Source organism: Panthera pardus, unplaced genomic scaffold (assembly GCF_024362965.1).
Source record: "Panthera pardus isolate Hobbes unplaced genomic scaffold, ASM2436296v1 HiC_scaffold_13, whole genome shotgun sequence".
Lineage (NCBI taxonomy): Eukaryota > Metazoa > Chordata > Mammalia > Carnivora > Felidae > Panthera > Panthera pardus.
In genome coordinates, this window is record NW_026526688.1 from 113,037,010 (window position 1) to 113,064,019 (window position 27,010).

At 39.5% G+C, this 27,010-nt stretch overlaps 1 protein-coding gene across 6 annotated transcripts in view; it reads right to left on the reverse strand.

Annotated features, from left to right (window-relative positions):
• EGF (epidermal growth factor) overlaps positions 1 to 27,010 on the reverse strand; it is a 95,274-nt gene that overhangs the window by 47,155 nt on the left and 21,109 nt on the right. For all 6 annotated transcript variants that reach the window (XM_019417609.2, XM_019417596.2, XM_019417585.2 and 3 more), the window contains exons 2-7: positions 23,218 to 23,417; positions 20,285 to 20,466; positions 19,697 to 19,924; positions 18,652 to 18,854; positions 2,357 to 2,482; positions 924 to 1,046 (exon numbers count right to left, since the gene is read on the reverse strand). In XM_019417609.2, the coding sequence (XP_019273154.2) occupies positions 924 to 1,046; positions 2,357 to 2,482; positions 18,652 to 18,854; positions 19,697 to 19,924; positions 20,285 to 20,466; positions 23,218 to 23,417 (1,062 nt within the window). The remainder of the gene's footprint in view (positions 1 to 923; positions 1,047 to 2,356; positions 2,483 to 18,651; positions 18,855 to 19,696; positions 19,925 to 20,284; positions 20,467 to 23,217; positions 23,418 to 27,010) is intronic.

A 27,010-nucleotide genomic window follows, 5' to 3' on the forward strand; every position in this document is an offset into this window, starting at 1 on the left:
CAAAACCAGACATTTATGAAATACTTTGGTAAGGAAGTTGTAAAAATAAAGAAAAATTTCAAATCTAAAAAAATTAAAGAAAGATCTATCATTTTAGAAAGTGAATCTAGCTTCCTCTAAGTTTCTTTTATGTCAAATAATATTTTCAAAGTTATTAGTCATCAATATTCCAAAATATTTTTTTTTAATGTTTTCATTTTTGAGAGAAAGACAGAGATAGAGCATGAGCAGGGGAGGGGCAGAGAGAGAGAGGGAGATACAGAATGCAAAGCAGTTTTCAGACTCTGACCCGTCAGCACAGAGCGGAGTTCGAACCCATGAACCATGAGATCCTGACCTGAGCTGAAGTCAGAAGCTTAACTGAGTCACTCAGGTGCCCCTATTCCGAATTTTTTTAAATGGAACTCAGCCAAATCATTTGCAAGTTCATCTGGAAAACTAACAGCTCTTGTCTGGATGGTTATTCAAACAAATCAACTGTTTGAAAAAAACTTTGTAAGAAAATTTGAACACTGTCTAGACATTTGAGGTTCTTAGGGAATTATTGCTAATATTCTCAGGTACAACAATGCTATTGTGATTATACATAAAAACTAACTGGATATTAGATGATAGCAGAGAATTACAGCTAGCGTTGTAGATGTAATAATGTATTATGATTATGTTTTTTATATACTTACCCTTCAGAGATATACAATAAATATGGAAAAAGAAATAAATATATATAGAGAGAGAAATTTATATAGTTGCTTCCCAACCTTATTTTGATTTAATAGGCCTGCATAGAGTCCAGTCACTCATGTACATAATAACTTATCAAGGTAATTCCGATGCATACTGCTGATCAAGGCCTACCAACCCAGTTCATAGCCACCTTAGAAACATCACTGAAAATGAAAGAAAATAATGCAATAAATACTTACGATGACACCGTTTCCCATCAGGAAGCAGAATAAATCCTACAGGGCATGTGCAATAATAAGATCCAGGAATGTTTTCACACCCAAGAGTACAGCCATGATTCCAAAAGGCACATTCATTGACATCTATACAACAACAACGGTAATCAGATGGTTATTTTTTTTTAATGTTGATTCATTTTTGAGAGAGAGACAGAGCATGATCGGGGGAGGGGCAGAGAGAGAGGGAGAAACAGAATCCAAAGCAGGCTCCAGGCTCTGAGCCATCAGCACAGAGCCTGATGGGGGGCTCGAACCCACAAACTGTGAGATCATAACTTGAGCAGAAGTCAGACGCTTAACTGACTGAGCCACTCAGGCAGCCTCAGATGGTTATTTTTTCAATAAATTGTAATATTGCTAATAAGTCAGCACAAAGTAGAATATCTCACGCTTGTATTTCCTGTAACTGACCATGGAAAGACTGTTTCTGCTACTCTCACAAAGAATTAAAGAAGTCAATTCAATTGTTGTGAAACCATTTTTATTGTCACAGTTTATACTTTCAAATGCATCTGTGCTTTCATACTAGAATTGCCTTCAGGAAAAAGTAGTACAATTTCCCATGAAAAGATGCAGCCACTTAAGGCAGGGACTCGTGAAAGTTCTTAATAAGAATAGGACATCCTTGCTCTGCTCTTCAGCCTTCTCAAGGCTGACAGGAGCCTTGAATGTAGGAACATTCCCCAGCAGCTTCATTCTGACAGAAACCCAACCTTCCAGGCCACTGTTTTATGCTATGGCTCTCCCCCACCAGTCCCAGGTCAACAGGAGACATATACTTAACCCATACTTAGGTGTCAAGTTTACCTGACTTCTCACCCCAGCCAATTCTACTGAATGTGTGCTGTAGCCATTGAGTGCTCTTCATTAGTAACTCACTGGAGCTCCCAGGAGAAAGGATACAGTACTTCTCCTGGGTTTACTGAATTGGGCCTGAAGCTTCAAAACAGGAGGAGTCCTAGATAACCAGTCCTGGTGCACAGTGTCTCAAGATCCTGTCACACCTTTATGGGATAAGGTGCGGACTTCATTTACTCTTTGAGGATCTAATGATAGTTATGAAACAATCTTACTATCTTAAAAAGATCTGAAAATACTGACATTTTTGCTCACTATCAAACCCATGGAGGTCCATGGAGTCCACTCAGAGAATCCCTGCCTTATATCCAGCTCTGAGTAGCCTCTGAGAGAATTTGATCTAGGAACACAAGACATAAAGGAGATCTGAAAGTTATTACAAAGGCTTCAACAACAACAACAAAAAATTATGTTTCTGGGGGGGGAAGGGGAGAAACCTCAAGTTGGTTTCACTTCGAGGCTCTCCATGACCCACTGGAGAACAGCCCTAGCTCAGGCGGGCTACACTTGTTTTAGGTAGCTACCCCACACGTTACCTTCACAGTGCTTTCCATCTGGGCTTAAAGTATACCCCTCTGCGCACGTGCACAAATGGGACTTAGAGTCTTGCTCACACACGCTGCCTGTGCAGTTACCTTTCCTCAGCTTGCAGAGTTTCTGACCTAAAAAAGAAGATGGTTTATTTGGAGTGGAGGTGTATTTTGACAAGGGACACTGCTTGATCCCTTCGTGGTTCTTAGAAGTCTAATCTCCCTGTGACAAAAGAAGGGGTGTTGTCTTTCATGGTGGTGACACTGCTTTGGAGCCAAACAGTATTAGTCTGGATTCTGAAGCATTCAGAGAGGCAACCCACTTATTTCTCTAATTGTATTATTCCTACAAAAGCACTCAGGATCAGACATCCTAATTAGCTGGAGATTTCATTCCTTGGGTTATAAACACTAAACACAAGTTCTCAGTTTTTCATTTCTGCTTTACTTACTACATATATAATATATAATAAAATACATTTATATGTATACAATTCTATACATTTCTCAGTGCTCATCCAGATAACTGTACTCCTTTTTTAAGTGTATTTATTTTTGAGAGGTGGGGACATAGAGAGAGAGAGAAAGAGAGAGAGAGAGAGAGGATTCAAAGCAGGCTCCACACTGACAGCAAAGAGACATATATGGGGCTCCAATTCACAAACCGGAAGATCATGACCTGAGCTGAAGTTGGAGGCTCAACTGACTGAGCCACCCAGGCACCCCAAGATAAGTGTACTCTTAATCCCCTTTATTTCACTCATTCTGATTTACTTTCATAAAAAAAGAATAATAATAAAACAAAAATTCTGAAAATGAAATACCTGTTTAAAAAACAAAAAAGCTTCAATCCTAAGAACATCTTTTTTTAAAAATAATAGTTATAGGTTTGATCTATATATTCAGTTTTTAGGATCATTATTTAAAGAACATCTTTCAGACTTAAAATATACCACTGCCATATATCTTGTCCCCAAATTTCTGAGTTTTTTGCAGCCAGTATTCCATGTTTTACAAAATAGCCCAGGGTAAATAGCAGAATCTGCTTTGTGAGGTAGGTGTTTGGGTTGAATTAGCCAAGTATATGGAACAACAAATGGCCAACTTAGCACCTTTGATTTTCAGAGCCAGAGTCAAGAGACAAACTAGTAACACATGGATCCCTCCTCAAATTGTGCTCCTTCTTCTCTTTTACCAATTTTAACAACGACAGGATAATTTGTAAAATGTTCTTGGAGATACAGAGTTAAGCTTGAGTCTGAGGGCAGATTTCAGGATCCAAGTAGAAATGGAAGCCAGAACTCTGGCAAGAGGTGACAGTAAGGGAAGAAGGCCGGGGTCATGGATCAGAAGTCATGGAGGGGTTGAGATCAGTGAGAGACTGTGAATAATGAAAAGGACCCAACAGAAGCTCTGCTAAAAACACAGCTTTGCTGTGAATGGCACAGGGAACAAACCAGTGACAGCCTGAGCTCAGCAGTGCAAGAAGCTGAGGCCATTCTTTCTCCGTGTAGGGCTCTTCCTCTGGTCCCTGTTTATCTACTTACAAAGATGTCTCCTTACTCTGACTGTACCAATTTCCTTCTATTTCAAGTCAGTAAACACTCTTTTTGACCAATAACACCACGACACAGTGAAAACATAACATATTCTTGCCCTCTTGAAAATGTCTCTAGTGCGCGTCGAGACTACCTGGCATGCCACCCTTTAGGGATTCTGATTTGGTAAAAATCAAGAGAAAGGCTCAGGAATCTGCATTTCAGGAATCATTCTGATTCTGTTGCTGTAAGTCTTCACACACACTTTGAGGAATACCTCAAACACTGAATACTGAATGTACCAATGAAACTTCCCAGCCTCACCTCAGTTATAAATACCTCCTTTTAGCAAGTCTGTGTTATTTCCTTGGTGATTTTAAACTTGTTTATTCAGGACACCTGGGTGACTCAGTCAGTTAAGCATCCAACTTTGGCTCAGGTCTCGCGGTTCATGGGTTCAAGCTCCGAGCAGGGCTCTGTGCTGACAGCTCAGAGCCTGGAGCCTGCTTCAGATTCTGTGTCTCCCTCTCTCTCTCTGCCCCTCCCCTACTCACGCTCTGTCTCTCTCTCTCTCAAAAATAAATAAAACATTAAAAAAATTTAACTTATTAGGACATGATTACAGAATTAAATATGAAATAAATCTTACCAATTATTCAATACTGTTGCAATATTACCTACATACTGAATCAGTTCAGATATACGTTGAATAGTGTCTTGGATACTGATTCCCAAAATTTTGTTTCTTGTCTATGGTTTTTATACTAATCACACATGTATAATTACACTGCTTTCAGGTCCCTACATGCTTCACATGTTCAAATTGTAACTAAGCAAGATGAAAAATAAAATGACCCAAATGTTAAAAATAAATGACTAAAATTAGGAGACAAATGCACCCACTTCAAATTTTTTTTAAATGTATTTTTAAAATTTATATTTATTTTTGAATTCATAAATTTTGCAAGAGAATAACAACAACAAAAATACAGAAAGGTCTGACTTGGCCTTTTTTTTTTAATTTGAAGATCTAATTGGCTTTATTAAATGATTCATGAATCCAGCAGCACCCTATCTAGTAGGTGGAGAGGCAGTCCCCGGAGTTGGCCTTTTAATGGCACCAAAGTGCTTCCGTTTTCTTGGTAACAAAAAACTCAAGGAATTATGCTTCCTATGAATATCCCTTATAAAAACCTTTCCAAATCCAGCATGATAGGCAAGTACTTAATTAAGGACTAGGAAAACTGAGTTCTGTCTTGATTCTGCCTTTACATCAAATCATTAACTCTTTAACCTTAGTTTCTTAATCTATGAAATAAAAGTGTTGGAATAAATATGCTTTGAGATCACATATTTTAAAAATGAAATTTTTACGGTTCTGTACAGAGCCAGATGTTTGTGGTAAATTCCTCTAAGTTTATACTGCTAAAGAGTCTCAAACCTTAATTACTGCTTATGATGTGTTAATAGGGATTCAAACTGCCTAATGAAGAAAAACAATTAGCATCCAGGGTACGGGAAATGCTCTGTTCTTAATCTAGATCTAATATTACTTATTTCTTTTTTGTACTCTTCTCCTACCTCTCACCTGTGCTCACCTCTGCTCTTACTATCATCACCTTCCATCCCACTGCCATCACAATTATGTATGTACATCCTTTTTCCATTAACCAATAAGCTTCCTGAGGATAAGGCATGCATCCCATTCACATTTCATAGTCCAAACAGCATCTAGCATGGTGCCTTTTACAGCACAGGTATACCTCAAACATACAGAATATATGCACAAACAAAGCGGTGATCATGTCACCTGCGACTTAACTCCTTTACTTAGTTTTTCCTTGAATTTCCAGTCAACCTTAGGTTAGAACTCAGATAGTCAGACTATACCAGTCAAAGCCTCCTTCCATGCTACCATGCTGTTGATGGTTTTAATGGTACTCCTTAGAAATATATATCACTCTTTAATGGTGAAGATGGGCAGGAAAGCAATCACTATTTCCTCTAAACGGTTAGGCTGAGGATATGACCTGAATTCAGGCACCAAACACTTTAAAAGGTCATTTTAGGAAGTGGCAAAACATACAGGATTGAGGGCTATATTTTTGTTTAATCTTCTTAATCTGCTCCTGTTCTTCAGCTTCAAATTAGGCCAAAGCTAGCACTGAAAACCACTGCGGCTGACCTCAAATAACACCCCTTCCCAGAGCCCAGCAGTGCAGCTTAATTACCTCTGAGATCACATTAAAGCTCCTAATCACGGAGTTAATGTCCACCACCAACTGCGCCTTCAATAAATGCCTGCCTAACACACAGGCTCTCGTGAGCTTTTCTAACGCTGAGTAAATCTGTAAATTTTACCCTGGCCCGTTCTGAAATGGTGCACATGGGATTCCCCAACCTGCTTTGTTTCACTGGTCACCTTTTCCCTACCTCAAATTCAGTGTAAGACTCACCTCATCAACAGAGCCTTCCTAGTCTCTTCCATTTGAACCCATTCACTTTAACCAGCCTTATAACTAAATATTAGCACATCCAGTATTTAGCATATACAATAAAAAATTGGAATAACATTTTATAAAGCATTTACATCTTCACATTTAATTTTCAAAAGAAGCCCTTGACTAATCAGAGCACACATGATCTTTCATTTTACAGATTAGGAAATAATGTCTTTAGGATCACATATGGGTAATAAGGGGTAAATCTGGGACTCAAGCTCAAGCCTTCTGGTTGTAGACCCCATTTCCTTATATATATATATATATATATATATATATTTGTGCATATACGTACACTTGTATGTGTGTGTATATATAACTATGGGTTTTTATAGAAACCTATATGTTATTTCTAATTTATTTTCTTTTTTAAATTTTTTTAATGTTTATTGATTTTTGAGAGAGAAAGAGCATGAGCAGGAGAGGAGCAGAGAGAGAGGGAGACACAGAATCTGAAGCAGGCTCCAGACTCCACTGTCAGCACAGACCCGGATGCGGGGCTTGAACTCATAAATCACGAGATCAGGCCTTAAGCCGAAGTCAACACTTAACCGACTGAGCCACCCAGGTGCCCCTATAATATATTTTCTATAAGAACCTAGTTATATTTTTGCTTCATTTATTTATTGTCTTACTCATTAGTGAGTTCCCTGAGTAAATGACTTCTTCAACTTCCTTAAAAACTTTCCAAACTGTATATTTATTCTTCTTTGTTAATAGCAATAACAAGGAAGAAAATACTAGAATGGTCATTCTGTGCTATTGGAATTCCCAATTACAATAAAAACAAAAACCACTTAGCCAGAATTCAGCTACTTGGTATCCTGATCCACCTAAATTCCTCTAAGAATCAGAACGTAAACAAATCAACAGCCTCTGAACAGTTAAAAAATACAGTAAAACACCTTGGGCTGTGAGTAATTTTTTCTGTGAATGTTCCCCAAGACGAACAAACATTTCTAATAAATTTTAAATTCATAAGTGAGTGATGTCTTGCAATATGAGTAGTACATGACACCAAACATAACAATCACAAATGACCCAATGGTTCTTCCCTCCCTCTCTCTCTCTCTCCTCCCTCTCTCTGGATTGTGGGTGATTGTCTCCCATGCTTGGATGCTCAGTCTCAAGCCACAGAAATCTGTGATTTTTCAGAATGTTGGAGGGTGCCCACAACTGGCACTAATGTGTTTTTTGTCACTTCAAAGCACCTATGGACAGTCCTTTGCTTTTCCATACAAGAGGAAGCTCAGGAATGCTTTGCTTCATTCTAGGTCAGGCTGCCTGCAGATATAGACCCTTTCCTCTGCTGCCTTATTGCCAGTTACATTAAATACAGTAGATGACAAGATTTTATCAATACTGTGCTGTAGGGATGCCCGGGTGGCTCAGTCAGTTAAGTGTCCAACTTCAGCTGAGGTCATGATTTCGTGAATTTGAGCCCCACTTCAGGCTCTCTGCTGACAGCTTGTAGCACAGAGCCTGCTTCAAATTCTGTGTCTCCCTCTCTCCCACCACCCACTCATGCTTTGTCTCTCTCTCAACAATAAACAAACATTTAAAAATTAAAAAAAAATACTATACTGTACTCAAAATCTGTCAGTGATAGTGAAAGTCCTCCTACACAATAACCCTCCTTTCTCTTGTCTCCCTCACACCAGCCATAAAGGTTTTCAAAGGTAAGCGCAGGTTAATTTGTTTATTTTTCTTTATATTTTGTATTTTCTTTATTATTTTGTATTATATAACAGTATTGTAATCATTTTTATATGAATATTTGGGGGTTGTGGAATGAATCATCTGTGTTTCCATTATTTCTTATGGGGAAATTAGCTTTGATATACAAGTACTTTGGATTACAAGCATGTTTCCGGAAAGAATTATGCTCTCAAACCAAGGTTTTACTGCACATTCTTTTCACTCCCAGAAGAGCCTCTTGGGCCCACTCAGTCTTATTTTGTAGCCATTTCTGACGAGTGTGACCATGGCACCCCACAGCACAGAGATGGAAATGCAAGGTGTTAATGCCACTCCCATTGTCACTCCCCACCCCCACTGCATTCCCGGCTGGCAGAAGGGACTGCATGATTCCAGTAAGCCCACACATTGCCTCAGCCCAGGTTTCCAGACTACCAGGGCCAGTTACTGGGAGAGGGCAGCTGAGGTGACCCTACTGGTCATCTCTCCCACAAAGGCTAGAAGCCTCAATTCAGGGCTCTTCCTAGAGAAAGATGGTACAATTTGAGTGTCAAAATGATAATAACTGCAACAAATAGACACATGTCAAATATTTTTTAAATGTATGAGTTTATCAAGATGCTTAAAAAGAGACCCTTGGGGCACCTGGGTGGCTCAGTCAGTTAGGGTCTGATTTTGATTTCGGCTCAGGTCAGGATCTCATGGTTCATGAGTTGGAGTCCCACCTGGGGCTCAGCACTAGCAGAGTGCGGAGCCTGGTTGGGATTCTCTGTCTCCCTCTCTGCCCCTCTCCTGCTCACGCTCCCTCTCCCACAAAAATAAATGAACATTTTTTTTAAAGACCCTTTATTTCAAAAACAGATAAGGGAAAGAACTGAACATTTAATTTACATTTCCTATAAAAGATCCTCCCCAGGGAAATCATAGTTGATGTAGAAAAGTTCTTCAGCTAACAAATGCATAAGCGGTGATACAATTAGAATGTCATCACTTTGAAACTCTAATGAAAAAAATGGCTCTAGGCAATGATAACCAATAGCTTCTGAAACAATTATGTGAAAGGTTGATGGGAAACTTTACAAAGGATGGACCACATTGGCCACACCTGAACTGCTAATGACCCTTGAACGTCACAATAAGATCCAGAATTAGCCACTACATGTCCCCTAGTGTGATCAGTAGGAAGCATACAGTACCTCCTATAAATTAGTCTTACAAAAAATCTGAATCTGATCAGTCTTCTAGGACAAAACTACCTGCTTACAGGAAATACAGAATCATGTTAAATGACACCATGGGGTTATGATCTGCAAAATCCAAAATGTGGAAATTCTATTGGACAAATGATCTGGTTTCCCCAATAAAAAAATGGCAAAGAAATACCTCAGATTAGAAAATAAACAGAGTCCATGGCCAGGCGTGAGAAAAACAGCAAAAAGTAAGAGCTGACAGCAAGAAAGAAGACAGAAAAATGATAAAAGAACCATTCAAAATATTTAAAAGACATTTCAAGTAGTAGCAATTTTGTGTCAGTGCAAACCTGCATTTAAAATGCAGCTTTGGGGGCACCTGGGTGGTTCAGTCAGTTGAGTATCCAACTCGATTTCACCTCAGATCATGATCCCAGGATTGTGGGATTGAGCGCTGTGTCAGGCACTGGGCTGAGCATACAGCCTCCTTAAGATTCTCGCTCTCTCCCTCTCCCTCTCTCCCCTGTCCACACTCTGTCTCTCTCTCAAATGGAAAATAATAATAAATAAATAAAACCGAGCTTTGTCTCACACTAGTCTGATGAATGCCCAGTGACATGTATCTTTGTAAATCTGATCCTAGTCATTAACAAAATATCAACAATTATTTATAAAGTTAGGAAGATATAGCCACCCATATTTTACTAAGATTTTTATGAAAAACAAAGAGATGTAGGTGTTTGAACTGGATCATTTCAAATTATATGAAAACAGAAAATAAGCATCAGTGGAAATATAATACGGTACAGCTACTGGGTGGAATATAGTATGGTGGTTCCTCAAAAAATTAAAAATGAAAATACCATATGATCTAGCAATTCACTTCTGGGTATATATCCAAAAGAATTGAAAGCAGAGTCTTCAGATATTTGCACACCCATGTTCATTGCAGCATTTTTCACAACAGCAAATACAGGGAAATAACCCAGGTATACATCGACAGATGAATGAATAAGCAAAATGCGGTATATACACACAATAGAATATTATTCAGCCTTAAAAAGGAAGGAAATTCTGACATATGTTAAAACATGGATGAAATAACGAAGGGGCACATGCACCCCAATGTTCATAGCAGCGCCATCAACAATAGCCAAAGTATGGCAAGAGCCCAAATGTCCATCGATGGATGAATGGATAAAGATGTGATATATATATACAATGGAGTATTACTTGGCAACCAAAAAGAATGAAATCTTGCCATTCGCAACTACGTGGATGGAACTAGAGGGTCTTATGCTAAGCGAAATTAGCTAGTCAGAGTAAGACAAATGTCATATGACTTCACTGGTGAGGACTTGAACACAAGGGAAGGGAAGCAAAAATAATATAAAAACAGGGAGGGGGACAAAACATAAGAGACTTAAAAAAATTTTTTTAATGTGTATTTATTTTTGAGAGAGAGAGAGAGAGGGAGAGAGCGTGTGCCAAGCACGAGTGGGAGAGGGGCAGAGAGAAAGGGAGACACAGAATCTGAAGCAGGTTCCAGGTTCTGAGCTGTCAGCACAAAACCTGACACAGGGCTCAAACTCATGAACTGTGAGATCATGACCTGAGCTGAAGTCAGATGCTTAACCAACTGAGCCCCCCAGGTGCCCCAACATAAGAGACTCTTAAATATGGAGAGCAAACAGAGAGTTACTGGAGGGGCTGGGGGAGGGGGGATGGGCTAAATGGGTAAGGGGCATTAAGGAATCCACCGCTGAAATCATTGTTGCACTATATGCTAACTAACTTGGATGTAAAATAACATAAAATAAAATAAAATAAAATAAAATAAAATAAAATAAAATAAAATAAAATAAAATAAAATAAAATAAAAACATGGATGAAACGAGAACATTATGCTAAGTGAAATAAACCAGTCACAAGACAACTGTATGATTCTACCTATATGAGGTGCAGAGGGTAGTCAAAATCATAAAGACAGAAGGTACAATGGTGATTGCCAGAGGCTGAGAGATGTTATCGTTGATGCATATAGAATTGTGGTTTTATAAGATGAAAAGAGTTATGGATGTTATGGAGATGGATGGTGGCGATGTTATACAACAATGTGAATGTACTTAATGCCACTGAACTGTACAATAAAAATAGTTAAGATGGTGAAGTGCCTAGGCAGCTCAGTTGATTAAGCATCCAATCCTTGATTTTTGGCTGAGGTCATGACCTTGCTGTTTAGGGGTTCGAAACTTGCTGTCAAGCTCCAAGCTGACAGCACAGAACCTGCTCGGGATTCTCTCCCCTGCTTCCCTCCTCTATCCTTCCTCTGCTCATGCACACACACACACACACACACACACACACACACACACACACTCTCTCTCTCTCTCTCTCTCTCTCTCTCTCTCAAAATAAATAAACTTAAAAAAATAGTTAAGATGGTTAATTTGTGTATTTTACTACAATAAAAAAATTGGGGAAAAATTGTGTGAAAAAAATATTCATAATTCTAGGATGATTCTTTTCTATAAGTTTCCAAATAACTAAGGTTTTATAGTAGACACTCCAGCAATGACATAATTAAAATGAATCAGAGTCCCACTTGGGCTGTTTTATCTATACTAATTACTTCCATGAGCAGGTAGACCTCCAGGTGGGAGCAATTCTCCTTCACAAACTCTCAGAACTAAAGAAATTCAGCAATACTTTTTGTGCAAGAAATGAATGCAAAGTATTTTGCACAGTGTTGATGGTAGACACCCTTCATTTACCACAGAATATGCTTTTGAAACTCTTATGAGCATAACACTGGATCTACATTTTTTTAATGTTTTATTTATTTTTGAAAAGAGAGAGTACTAGCCAGGGAGGGGCAGAGAGATTGGGAGACACAGAATCCAAAGCAGGCTCCAGGCTCTGAGATGTCAGCACAGAGCCCGACTTGGGACTTGAACTCGTGAACTGTGAGATCGTGACATGAGCCAAAGTTGGACACTTAACCGACTGAGCCACTTAGGTGCCCCACTGGAATCTACACTTACAGAATACAAAAAGAAAAAAACACAGAAGAAAGCAAAGATATTTGGACCTTTTATAAAATATCCAAAGATATTTGGCCCTTTTATAAAAACTAGTCTGTGAGCAAACTAGTTGCAAAAAATCACCAGAAGCTGAGCTTAAAATAATGTCATTAACACTGTATACAAAGGAGTTCCCACACTGGCTCTGAGATTCATATAATAATGTGGGTGTTGGGACAGCCAGGAGAGCATTGTTGCTTAGTGACTTTAATCACACCAACAAAATTGGGTGATCAATTCTGTGACAGCCAGGGGAGAGGTGTGTGTGTGTGTGTGTGTGTGTGTGTGTGTGTGTGTGTGTGTGCGTGTGCATGCATGTGTGTGAGAGAAAGAGAGAGAGAGAAATAGGTTTTGGCCCCATGATCTGTGCACACCAAAGCATTTAACTACTAGGAGGCCATGGATAGATAAGAATACACCAAATTACAGATTTTTTTGAAACAAATAATGCAAAATCTAAGATATGAAATGATAATAGTAAGAGTGTGGTTGGGGAAGAAGCATGGTGTCACTCTCTCTGGGTTCAAATCCCAATTCCTCCAGAGTGTGACCTTGAACAAGATATTGTGACATTTCTGCAACTCAGCTTTTTAATCTATAAAATAGTAATAATAATCATACCTAGTTCATAGGGTTGTTGTGAAGATTAAATGAGATAATATGGGTAAAGCCAGAGGAGATAATTCTTTACATACTCAATAATTATGACTCTTTATATTATTTCTTTTTGTTGTTGTTGTTGTTGTTGTTGTTGTTAATTTTTTTAAAGTAGTCTGCATGCCCAGCACAGAACCCAATGCAGGGCTTGAACTCATGACCCTGAGATCAAGACCTGCGCTAAGATCAAGAGTCAGATGCTTAACCAACTGAACCACCCAGTTGCCCCTATTTCTATTATTTTTAAGGATGACAGCCTGTGGCATTGTCCTATTTTATTTCCAATGCAGCAGCCCATGCGGCTTCTAAAATGATTATTTCTAGCTCAGACCTCTTTCTTGAGAACTAGATCAATTCAAAGAAAAAAGAAAAAGACACTAAGGCACAATGGGAATTAAGTGAGAAAACTGATTTAAAACATTGGGAATTTAGGGGCACCTGGGTGGGTCAGTTGGTTAAGTGTCCGACTTCGGCTCAGGTCATGATCTCGCGGTTCGTGAGTTCGAGCCCCATGTCGGCATCTGTGCTGACAGCTCAGAGCCTGGAGCCTGCTTCAGATTCTGTGTCTCCCACTGTCTCTGCCCCTCCCCTGCTTATGCTCTCTCTCTCTCTCTCTTTCTCAAAAATAAACATTAAAAAAATTTAAAACATTGGGAGTTTAGTTATAATAAACCAAAGGGAGCAGCCCCAGTGAAGACTGCCTCTTGCACCAAGGGAAAGGTAGGGCTTACAGCACCTAACGAAAACAACATGCACTTAGATATGATACCTCTTTAAAACTTGTTCAGCATATTATTTTGGGGAGAGAGTGACAAAGGGTGTTCTTTCCACTCTTTTTCCCCCAACTATTTGTTTATTTTTTTATAGAACAAATCTCTTATTTTCCGTTGTAGAATAGGCTATACAAAACATTTTGAGTGTATCTCTGGGCTTCTTGAAATTTCTTTTTTTTTTCAACTATTATTTATAAAATGTCCTCTATGCACTGGGGGTGCAATGGAGAGGTATCCTCCTATCCTTGTAGGAGTAAGGAAATTTAGGAAGATGAACAATAAGTGACAGGTGAGGGAAATCTGTTATTCGTGAAAAGTTAACCAAGGCTAATCATGAGTGGGGCAGCAAAGGTGTTTCTGAAAGAAGGAAATTTGAGCTATTTCTCAGAGGGTAAGGAAAATGAGCCCATGCAGAGAAGGATTGAAAGCATGTTTCTGGACATGCTTAAAGGCCTGGAGGAAAGAGCAAACATGTCTTGTGGGAGGAAATAAAACCTTTGAACATGGCTGCAGCACAGAATGTAATACAGATAATGGCAAGAGATGAAGCTGAGAACCGTCTGTGAACAGCTGTGAACAGGTTAAATAAAGAAACTGGATTTTTATTATTGGCAACAGAATTGTTGATTGGTTTTAACCAAGGAATGGCATGATTGGGCTCTGATTTCTGAAGGGTTATGCTCCCTGCAGCATGGAAAAGAGAGGCAGGAACACTGATGAAGAGGACATTAGGGATGGATCGCTGCCAGATAGGGCAAGAGTGGTTCGATGGCAAGTGGGGAGACTGGTGGGAGCTGGAGGTTGATTTCATGGGGTGGGAGTGGGAAAGAGAGAGGAAAGGGTCATACCCAGATTTCTGCCTTGGGACATGGGGTGAGATGCCACCCACTGAAATAGGGGCACTGGAGTCAGGGTAAAGGGAGGTAAAAGTTGGTAGGCCAATTATTTCCTTTGTGCCAGAAGCCCTTGAAAGAAATCCAAGTAGAAATGTGCAGAAGGCAGATAAATATATAGGCCTTAATAAGGAAATTTTCCACATGCCCACTGCAGGACCCTGAGCCTGGAGGGTGCAGACAGCAAGCAGGTGTGGCCCAGATGAGAGAACTGAGTGACCGCCCTGAGGAAACTGGTCAGAAGTATCAGAAAACCATCTTGATGGTGAAACTGTGGCTCTACTGCTTGGCTTTGGGGCTCAGCCATTAGCTGCAGCCAGCTCCTCTATAACCAGGCAATCCGAATCAATTAGCCATGGATTACTTAAACCAAAAAATGACTGCAGTCTTCCTCATGAAGTTTTGTGGCCTTGCCCTTGGTCGGACAGTCTTCACTGGGGCTGCTCACTTTCATATGCTATGAATAAATCCCCAGTGTGTTAAATCAATTTTCTCTGTAGTTCAACTCTCACTGTGCCTCAGTCTCTCTTTTTTTCTTTTTGGTCTAGATCTCAAGAAAGTGGTCTGGCTAGAAAGAATAGAGTTAGGAGTCCAGTGGACTGCTGCGTAGGAAATAAAATAGGAAAATGGCATAGGTTGTATGGCCCTTAGAGACTAACAAGGCACTTAGCCAGATGAGTGGTTCTGAGAAATCACGTGGGAAAAAGACACCTGTTTAATTTCATTTAACCCAGTCTGTCTAAACCATTTGATCCTGAAACTTTTTTGGCCCCAAATAATCCCATAAAATCCCACAGAACTAGTGTCTTTTAGAACATATTTGATAAGTGATAGTTTAGGCATTTGGCATGAAGTAAGTTTATTGACACTCTCATGTGTATAAATACTTACATTTTATGTAAAAAATAATGTCAACCAGGTTACACGATTCTTCTCAGTTATCTCCCCACTGAAGTAATCTCGTGACTAAATGCCTTGCAAACCAAAGTACTATTACCATCCACCTGTTGTAAGCCCACTATCCAGAAGGAACTAACAAGCCTCTAGAGTAGTATGTCTTTAAACGTGAAGGCATTTTGGGAACCTGATGGCAGCTCCATATCATCTTCCTGGGGAGGGACAATTGCATATTTTCGTCTAATCATACAATCAAGAGATTCACAGACCCTAAGTCCCACGTGAAGAATTCCTGCTCTGCCAGGCACTAAAACAATTTACACCTATTTAATGGTAGCTGAAGTAACAGCGTCCTTGAAGTCAAAAGCTCTTCACACTTGGAGTATATATGAAGCCCAATCTTTGATCAATAACTGGAGCCAATATCACCAATGCCACGGTCTTCTAGATTTCAGGTTAGCCTGTAGCTCTGCAGCTGGCAGCGGCTTCCCAACCAAATGTTATTTGCCAGATTGTTTGAAGCTGTTTTGTAATAAATCATTATAGATTTTCTTCTGAAATTCATGCTTTCAGTTATCGTATTTGACTTCCCTATCAAAAAAAGCTGAGTAATCGTGAAGGATTCTGAAGAGTTAAAGTGTTTATGGTGGAAAGAACAACAGACTTAGCACCAGGCTTTTTTTCTCCTATAATCCATCATTAACAAGCTGTGTAATCTTGGAAAACACATCCTACTTCTCTAGGCTTTAAACAGTTCAGTTATGAAATGAGCACAGTTATTGCTGACCTTTCTGTTTCACAATACTGCTGTGGACAAACCAATAAAATAGTGTTCATGAAAATACTTTGGAAACCATGAGGTTACACATAAATGTAAGAGGTGCTGATGGACATATCTGTAACTACTACAAATGACACTCAATAATTATTCATAGTAGTTGTTGGTTCTAATTTTGTTGTGGGTAATCACCACTTGGACAATGAGTCATATTTGAAGACAGTTTGAGTCCCTATTTCCCATGGAAGGTATCTGGCAGAATATCAGTTTCACTGTTCATGTGTGGAATATGGTCACCATCTCATTTATAACACTCCACCAGGTTGTTGCTATTTAATGTTACACTCCGACCCACAGATTAACTGTTTCCCATAATTTCTGCTTTACAAATTCAAGTAAATCAGTTTTTAAAAAATGACTTCTCTGGGGCCGCCTGGGTGGCTCCATTGGTTGAGCACGTGATTCTTGGTTTCAGCTCAGGTCATGATCTCACAGTTCGTGATGGTGCTGATGGCACTGAGACTGTTTGGGATCGCCTGTCTCCCTCTGTCTGCCTCTCTCTCCCATGAACCCCCCTCTCCCTCTCTCAAAAATAAATAAACATTGGGGCGCCTGGGTGGCTCAGTCGGTTGAGCGTCCGACTTCGGCTCAGGTCATGATCTCACAGTCTGTGGGTTCGAGCCCCACGTCAGGCTCTGTGCTGACAGCTCAGAGCCTGGAGCCTGTTTCCAATCCTGTGTCTCCCTCTCTCTCTGCCCCTCTCCCAGTCTCACTTTGTCTCACTCTGTCTCTCAAAAATAAATAAATATAAAAAAAAAATTTTTTTAAATAAGTAAACATTACAAAAAAACTTGTCTGACTAAACACTTTATCTCTTGGGATTTATGTTAGTCTTGGAAGTGCCTTATTACTTGCATTAAAAGCATAGTCATTACACAAATAAAATTATAGTTTTAAGTTTTTAAAGAAATCGGTTAAAAAGCACTTACACTATTAGTTACCTCCTTGAAGATGTAAGTAATAATAATGTCAATTCCTCTAGATTCTAGCCTCCCTTCAGCAATCTCGTGCCTGTCCTCCTGTTCAGTCTCCACAGCTCTGTTCAGGAGCTATGTCTAGGGCAGGAACAAACCCGTTTATATACTAACTGTGGCAGGGACTCACAGTCCCTACCATTTCCCACACTATTACCAAACCCTAGTGGCATCCAACAGATAGAAAGAAGAGAAAACAAACAATTCCATCTCGGCTTCGGAACCTCACAAGGCTAATTGGGGATAAGATTAAATGTCTGTCAAAACCTGCTTGAAATTAAGCTTGTACATATAGCAAATGTTAGTATAACATCATTCGCATGGTAGATAAGCCATATTGAGGAGCCTACCTAAAAAAAGCATGTGCTAAAGAATTCAAACAGAGAAGCCTACATTTAAAAGTAGAAATTTGGGACTATGACTAGATTCAGTCAATCCACTCATTGTATTAACGTTATCTAAAATTCTTCATTTATAAATAAATCAACAACCACTGAATATAGGGTGGTTTAAATAAATTAATAATATATACATACCAGACATGGTCCCTGCCTGCACGGCATTTATAATTAAGCAGGAGAGAAAACAAAAAAGAAAGCAAAGTAATATGTAACTACACCTTGGGGTGAGTTCAGTGAAGGGTGTACTGAGAAAAAAAAAAATAGGTAATAAGGGGTAGGGCCCTTGCCTCCTCTTGACTGGATGACCAGAGACTGTCCATCTGAGGACATACTGAAGCTCAGAATTGAAAGGAAGTCTGGGAAGAGAAAGGAGTGACTCCAAAAGCCTAAAGATGTGAAGGGGATGGCATGTCATAACAACTATGGAAAGACTTGAGTCAGAATCCAGTGAGGAACAGAGTGTTAGATAAGTTTCATCAAATATTGATCAACCTGGTAAAATGTTACATTTCAGTCTAAAGGCACAGGAAAGCTTTTGAAGGGTTTTAGGCACAGGAGTTAATGGATCAGATTAGCTATTTAAGGTCAAGAGGCAAGAACAGAAAGATTAGTTGATTGGCTACTACAATAGAACAGGCAAGAAATGCTGGTTGTTTGGACGATGGTGGTGGCAGTAGAGAAGAAAAATGGATATTTGAGATGTATTTAGGAGGTAGAATGGAAAGGGTTTGGTGGCAGATTGGAAATTGGGGGTGAGGCAGTGGGAGGAATCAAGGATGGCCCCTAAGTGTCTGGCTTGAGCAGGTGGACAGGTGGGGACTAAGTGCCAGACTCTGTTCAAGGTCAAAGATAACTCACCAGGTGCCCAAGCATCACTCTCTGCCTTGGGCTGTAAAAGTGGATGCACTACTTTGATTCCACCAGATGGTACAAATGATGGATTGAGGTTGATTCTAACCATATCCTTCCCAGTGTGTTTGTTAGCTATCCAAATTGTCTTCTTTTTCCATGTTGAATAGAAGATACGATCACCAAAAAGGGACATTGCAAACAAACTGTGCCTTAAAAAAAAAGAACAAAAAACAGAAAAAAAACCATAAATAATAGCAGAACACTTCTTCCTGGGCTTATTAACATTTCACTTCATTTCAGTGTATTGACTAAATTTTAATTACCTACCTTTCCAATTGTTTCTCCTTTAGGTTTAGAAGCAGATGTTAAATTTAAAATTTTATTTATGTAGTCATAATCTGAGTTAATGGGATATGATTTCTAGCTTAAACTTCATTGTCTCATTCTTTTGCTAATCAGCACTTAAGTGTGATGAAAATAAAACAAAGAAGAAAATAGGAATTGTGTAAGAGTGCATTCTGGTTGTATCCATTTCACACTTGACTAATTTCTGCCTCTTACCATAAGCAGGAGAGTCAGTTACAGGCAAGACAGTAAATCAAATGAAACATAGGTGCTTCACAAATACGTGACATAGTAATTCAAAAAAAAAAAAACAAAACAAAACTGTAACCAACATGTGAGAACTTACCAGATGCCAAAACTCTGTTAATTATTTTTATTTGCATTTCTTTACTTAATTAATTTTACTAAATTTCACAATAATCCCCAAAAAATAGCTACTGCTATTATCCGCACGTTAAAGGAAACTGAGAAGTCATGTGACCTTCCTATAAGTGATTAATCTTTTCTTATATTATAGGACATTATTATATTATAGGACATTATCCTAATATAGGATATTATTTTCTTATATTATAGGACAAGTCACTTGTCCTATAAATGGTAAATCTAGGACTGGTTCTCAAGTCTTTTGGACGCCCCAGTCTGTGCTGAACCACTGGACAAACTTCAAACAGCTATTCTTTTTTACACCAAAAGCACAACTTACTGCATAAGGTGTTTGTTAAAATGCACAGAACCTCCATCATAATTACAGGAACAAATATAAGAATTGCTTCCGTCTCTACTGTTCTGAATCCAAAAAAGCCGTTTATCAAGCACATCCAGTGACACAGCGGTTATTCTTTCTGATGTCTCTAACAGAATCTTCACTTCCACACCATTGAGATCTGCTCTGTGGAGGCTGCCAGCCACCTCTGACGACCAAAATATAAACCTGAGAGCAAGCACATTACATAGACACATAACTGAAGGTAAAGTCACTTAAATGGCCAACTCTTTCAGTGTTTCAGAGGCCCCCAGGATGAGTGTGACTATTTTGAATGAAATTCCAATTCAACAAACATTTACTGCCCTGCTGTGGAAATTCCATGTGATTTCAAGTTAAAAAAGCAATTGTGCTTGTACAGCAGCAAATCACGGTACTCAAAAGCACTATTTGTACAGGAAGCCTACCTTGGTTCAAATTCAGGCCACCCTCTCAATGAGAAGGTCCTTTTGAGTTCAAAATACTATGATTCCAGGAACTACCATCAGAGTTTTGAAATACATTTCAGTGTCTGAAAACAGCAGTTACCTTTCTACTGGATCAATTGCTACATTTGCAGGATATTTTAAGGCGCTTAAGAGAACACGGGAATTGTTTCCTTTCATGTCTGTTACTGTAATGATTCCTTCCTGTTGATTTGACCAAATAAGTTCTTCATTTATCCAATTTACTGCCATTCCTGAAACATTTTTCTCTATATTGCATACTGTCTGTAAAATCAAATTTCAAAATATTAATATTTTCTCATTCACATAACCATTGTTTTCATCTTTTTGTATAAAAATCTATTCTTTTAGGTACTTGTCATTTTTGTGCACTCACAAGATCTTAACATATGGCACAGTTAGGGTGCCATTGTTTTGACAGAGCAATGTTAACCCTACCACACGAATATTTCTGGGCATAGGATTTATACATTAGTTTTAAAAGTGGAAAACTATCCTATGCTTATTGAAATTAGGCAATCAACCATAATGTACTAATAATTTCAACCATAATAACAGTGGAATTTCCAAGCTATTTTAAAGACAGTTTATCCATTTGCTAATGGAATTTTCCATATCCTCACCTGAACCCAATTCTAAGCTCTGTGAGATTCTAAAGATGTCCTTGACATTTGTGCACAGAACTTTAAAACAAATGAATTTCTTGGGGCGCCTGGGTGGCTCAGTCGGTTGGGCATCCGACTTCGGCTCAGGTCATGATCTCACTCAGGTCATGATCTCACGGTTTGTGAGTTCAAGCCCTGAGGTGGGCTCTGTGCTGACAGCTCGGAGCCTGGAGCCTGCTTCTGATTCTGTCTCCCTCTCTCTGTGCCCCTCCCCGCTCACACTCCGTCTCTCTGTCTCTCTCTCTCTGTCTCTCTCTCAAAAATAAATAAACATTAAAAAAATTTTTTTAATAAAATAAATGAATTTCTCATTAGAGTCCCACTTTCATAGCCCCTCCTCTTCCATCAGGCCCCTCCCTTTCTATAGGTCCTCAGTGCCCTCATACTATGACCCTATGGCCCAAAGTGAGGGCTTCTCTTTATGCCCTTGGGTAGGAGAGCCTCCCGCTCTCTCATGGTAAAAATGACCAAACAAAAATGTCTGTTATCTCCTAATTCCAGGGCATGCAGGTAAACCAGTTAGTCTTCCTAGGGGGTGGAGGGAGGGGGGTGGGGAGAAGCCCTGGTATGTGAGGTTGCAGGTTTCCTTGGCTTGTAAATATTGCCACCATTGCTGATTTCCAGCCACTGACATGACTTGACTGAACTCGGAATGGGCAGAGATCAAAAATCTCACGAGCTTGTACTGTTCCTATACCTCACACAAAGTAATCTAGCCAATCCACTTAACCAGTTGCTAGTATCTTAATATATTAGCTTACCCAGGTAAATTGTATTTTAACAGGTGTCCTTTTTAAATAATGTTTTAATCCAAAGAAGGGAAAAACAATGGTGGATTTTAGGCATCAGGTCAATCCTCTCCTAATGACTTGACACAAAGTCACAACTGTTTAATTTTTTTTCCTAGTCTGTGACAGGAAACCCTCCAGATTTGGAGACTCAAGATTTTGAAACTGTTCTTCTACGGATAGTTGGAGAATATTGAGTAGTCAGCCTTGCTAAAGGTGACATTAGTAAGTATCAGAGACGTGATAAAAGAGATTAGCACTTAATTGAAGCTTTTAAGAATAACTGGAGGGAGAAAGGTTTGGTTTAAAGAAAAACAAACAAAACAATGAGCACTTTGTGCTGGGAATAAATGCTTAAGGTTTCTCCAGTCACATGTCTCTATAATCCACCTCTCAGGAATTGAGAGAACATTCCTCCTGCGACTCATTGAAGGGCTCCATCAGTTAGGGAAAAAGACTAAAGACCTTTTGTATGTACTTGAAGCAAAATACTCCATATCTGACACCTGCTTTCTTGTTTTTTTTCCCACAGTGCAAACACCTTAAGAATCAAAAAAGGTTTTCCTCCTAAATATCAGGTACTAAAACCCATGACAGACATTTAGACAAAACAGGTTCCCAACTCCAGCACAACTGACATTTGGGGCCAGATAATGCCTTGTGGTGGGGGCCATCCTGTATATTGTAGCATGTTTTGTAGCATCCCTGGCCTCTACCCACGAGATGCTACTACCTCATTCTCCCGCTTTCCCAATCCAGATGTGAAAACCAAACATGTTTCCAGACACTGCCAAATATCCCGAGTGGCAAAATTGCCCTCAGCTGAGAACCACTGGAAGCAACCATGTAAATAATCCGTACTTAATGAACTTACGTATTTTCAAAATTACATTCACATCCTATTCCTTTGGGGGGCTTCTGAATATCAGCGCCACGTTTATGGGCTTATTTAGTAACATACCACAGATACAGATTAAATAAATGTCTCTGAGGTGCCTGGGTGGCTCAGTCAGTTAAGCGTCCCACTCTTGCTTTCGCTCAGTTCATGATCTCATGGTTCATGAGTTGGAGCCTTGCCTCAGGCTGTGCACCAACAGCATGGGGCCTGCTTGGCATTCTCTCTCTCCTCCCTCTCTCTTCCCCTTTCTCTCTCTCTCTCTCCTTCAAAATAAATAAATGAGCTTTTTTTTAAAATTTTTTTTTAACGTTTATTTATTTTTGAGACAGGGAGAGACAGAGCATGAACGGGGGAGGGTCAGAGATCTCGGGAGACACAGAATCTGAAACAGGCTCCAGGCTCTGAGCTGTCAGCACAGAGCCCGATGCGGGACTTGAACTCACGGACCGCGAGATCATGACCTGAGCCGAAGCTGGACGCCTAACCGACTGAGCCACCCAGGCGCCCCTGAATGAGCTTTAAAATAAATAAAGAAATATCCACAAATGCCAGAAACATTTGAATTGGAATGTAATTTTCACTCATCTATACATTGCAAATTAACTGTATCATGTTTGTCAGCCTATACAGAAATCCCTCAAATGCTTCGGGAAATGTACTTTACCTCTTGCCTTGTCCCATTCAGAAAAACTCTTTGCAAAAGTTGCCGTTCTAGATCTACCCAATAGAGTCTTTCCTTATAGTAATGAAAATCCATGATCACTGATACACCAGCATCAGCCACCAACTGCTCATAATTAGTTCCGTCCAGGTCAATCCTAAAGATACTGCCTCCATGGGAGAAAATTAAGAAGGGTTCAGGACCTGTGTGGGAAGAAAGACATTTTCAGGATTTTATCTGATTTAGAAAAGTATTTTCCCATGACAGCTAATACAAGTAGACTTAATTCTTAATTACTGTTTTTATATTTTATTTATTTTTATGTTTACTTATTTTAGAGAGAGACACAGAGTGTGATGGGGGGGGGGGGGGGGGACAGGGCAGAGAGAGAGGGAGACACAGAATCTGAAGCAGGCCCCAGGCTCTGAGCTGTCAGCACAGAGCCTGATGTAGGGCTTGAACTCACAAACTATGAGATCATGACCTGAGCTGAAGTCAGATGCTTAACCGACTGAGCCACCCAAGTGCCCCTGGTTTTGTATTTTAAATGAAGACAGTTGTATAGAGAACAAGTTCCTGTAGATAGTCCTACTTAATTTTATAAATCGTCTTCTTCACAAATTGTACGAAATGAACATTGTCAATTATGAAAAAAAGAACTACTTGAAGAGAAAACCACTTTCTACTCTGATCTACAAAATGCCATTTTATGTTAAAAAAGAAACCACCTGTTTTCTATTGTGGATAGGGTCTATATGAAGGTAACTTTTAATTATATAAATTGGAAATAATATTACAGATATTATCATTTTGGAAATGGAGCCCACCTCCTCTTCTTACCTAATGAACAGAAAGAACTTTGGAGTAATGACATAGAAGATGATGGAAAGAAGAGGTCTTAAGTGGAAACAGGAAAAACTGAAATGCCAGCCTGTGAAAGCTCTGAGATGCTTTGTCTCTGTTTGCATTGCCACATAAAACCCAGCATGCCCAGTTAAATCTGAATTGCATGTATGTTGCATGGGACATACTTACACTAAAAAAATTATTTCACGTTTATCTGAAATTCAAATTTAACTAGTTGCCCTATATTTTTATCTGCTAAATTTGGGTGGTAGACTGCACTGGAGTTTCGATTGCTGCAGGGCCTTGCCCGGGGCCCTAACCCTATCATCTCCTGTTCCAGGCGATGCCACCTTCCCTCTCAGACTCCCAAGTATCCAACATCTGCTTTGGGAACCTGATACCTTTCTTTGGAAACCTCAGCGCACATTGACTGACTCTGCACAGAGCTTGCCTTTGATGCTTCAAGATAATGCCAGAGAATAGCTTCGTCTCCTGCAGCCAGATTAGTCGCCTTGGTCTCTTCTGCCTGAGCGTGAGAAGGCTCCTTCAGCCCTGCCTTTAGATAACTCTGGAACCTCTGGGATGAGTGGGGGATTGGAGATGAATGCTAACATATTCTTGCTTCTCCGCGAGGTTCACATTATTCTCACATATTATTCACATTGCATCCACACTAGACTTTAATACCTTAATGTGACATAGTGAACGTGTTCATTGTTCTAAAGATTAAACGGAATGAGGGGCACCTGGGTAGCTCAGTCGGTTAAGCGTCTGATTTCAGCTCAGGTCATATTCTCACGGTCCATGAGTTCGAGCCCCGCGTTGGGCTCTGTGCTGACAGCTCAGACCCTGGAGCCTGCTTCAGATTCTGTGTCTCCCTCTCTCTCTGCCCCTCCCCTGCTCATGTTCTGTCTCTCTCTGTCTCAAAAATAAATAAAAATATTTAAAAAAAAAAGACTAAACGTAATGATGGATTAACATCCTCTTACTCAGGAATTATGTTCTAAGGTCAGAGAACATTAACTCCACCTTAGAGGACATCAGAATAGATACAAGAGGAAGGAAGGGGTGCAAGATCATGAGAGTTTGAAATTGGTGCTGGCATGAATGTCTAGGAGAATTAGCTCAAATCACTCTTCCCATATCTTTCCCACAACACAAGACTCCTGCACAGATACAGAGGACAGTCCATTTCCTATTGCCACTCTAGCTGTGGAACCAGAAGTATCATAGAAGAAATGGGAAGAGGGTAATGGACTGAGAGCCAGGAGACCTTGTTTCTAGTCCTGGCGCCATAGCTTCCCTGCACAGGACCTCACTGCTACATCAGAGGATTATTGAGGAAAGAAATGAAATTTTATATGGGAAAGTATTTTATTAATTATGGAGCACTACACAAATATAATTTGCCACTGCCGATTCCCACAACCAAGGTCTCACTATATAGGTTTGTGCCACTGTTCAGGTTTGAACCCCTGGATGAGAACGTTGGTGTAACTCATCTATCCCACAGCAGTGTGTCCTGGAGGAAAGGAAGTCATATAGCAAAAGGCACCCTAAGCTCATAGCTACTCATCTGTGGGCCTGTAGATTTATTGCTAGGAGTCCTCTTTTTGAAATGTGTATCATGTACTCTCTATAAATTGAATAAATGCACCCAATACGTATTATTAATTTTCTTATGTGCTGATACTTGATACATGAATGATACATTTATTCATTCAATAAAACTTATTTATTTAAAAGTATTACTAAATGGGGGCACCTGGCTGCGTAGTCAGAAGAGCATATGACTTTTGGTCTCAGGGTCATGAGTGCAAGCCCCACGCTGGGTGTTGAGAATACAAAAAAATAAATAAGACTTAAAAAAAATAAATAGGGGCACCTGGGTGGCTCAGTCGATTGGACATCCAATTTCAGCTTAGGTCATGATCTCCTGGCTCATGAGTCCAAGCCCAGCGTCAGGCTCTGTGCTGACAGCTCAGAGCCTGGAGCCTGCTTCAGATTCTCTGTCTCCCTCTGTCTCTCTGTATCCCACCCCCTGCCGCTCTCTCTGTCTCTTTCAAAAATGAATAAACATTGAAAAAAAATTTTTTAAATAAATAAAAGTATTACTGAATGGGAGGTTTCCAGGTTTAAAAAAAAAGGAGAAAGAAAAGGTACTTTAAAAATTTTAGACAGAATATAGCACAACACTTTGTACATAATAGGTACTCAAAATTTTTGAATAAAAAAGTAATAAAGAAATAATTGTAATTTGCTAATTTGTCTGGCTTTTACCAAAGGAACAAAGCCAAAGACACCAGCAGATCTATCAAATTCATAAAAGCAGAGTCAATCCTACAGTGGTTATTTTACTAATAGCAATAATAACAACAACAACAACAACAACAAACTTCCACATCTTGATCTCATTTATCCATTTGATCTCATTTAATATAACACCATGAGCTAGATGGGCCAGATATTACAATTAATAAATCAAAGAGAAATCTGAAGAATACTTAGATCCATAAAACACAAACCATAACATTAACTTCACTAACTTTTCAAAAAATAGAAAATATTTATTACAGTATTAAGTATGAATTAATGAATTTACTCTTCAGATTTTTCCCATTCGCTGGTGAATCATAGATAGCATCCTCTTGGAACTAAAAAGATCCTAAACATTACCTATCAGTGTTTCCTAAAATTGTCCAAAAGAATCAGAATGTTGTGTGTGTGTGTGTGTGTGTGTGTGTGTGTGTCTTTTGCAGACCCCTTCCTTTAAGATTCCAATTTAGTATAATGGCTGGGCTGAGGGTGAGACATTCCAGATGATTCTTACATCTTGGTGAACTGGAAATCATGGATCTAGTTCAGATGAGGAAATCCAATGATGTTTCCCAATGGCCACCACTAGTTGGTGCCCAATTAGCAGCCCAATATCACCCTCTTTCCTGCCTTG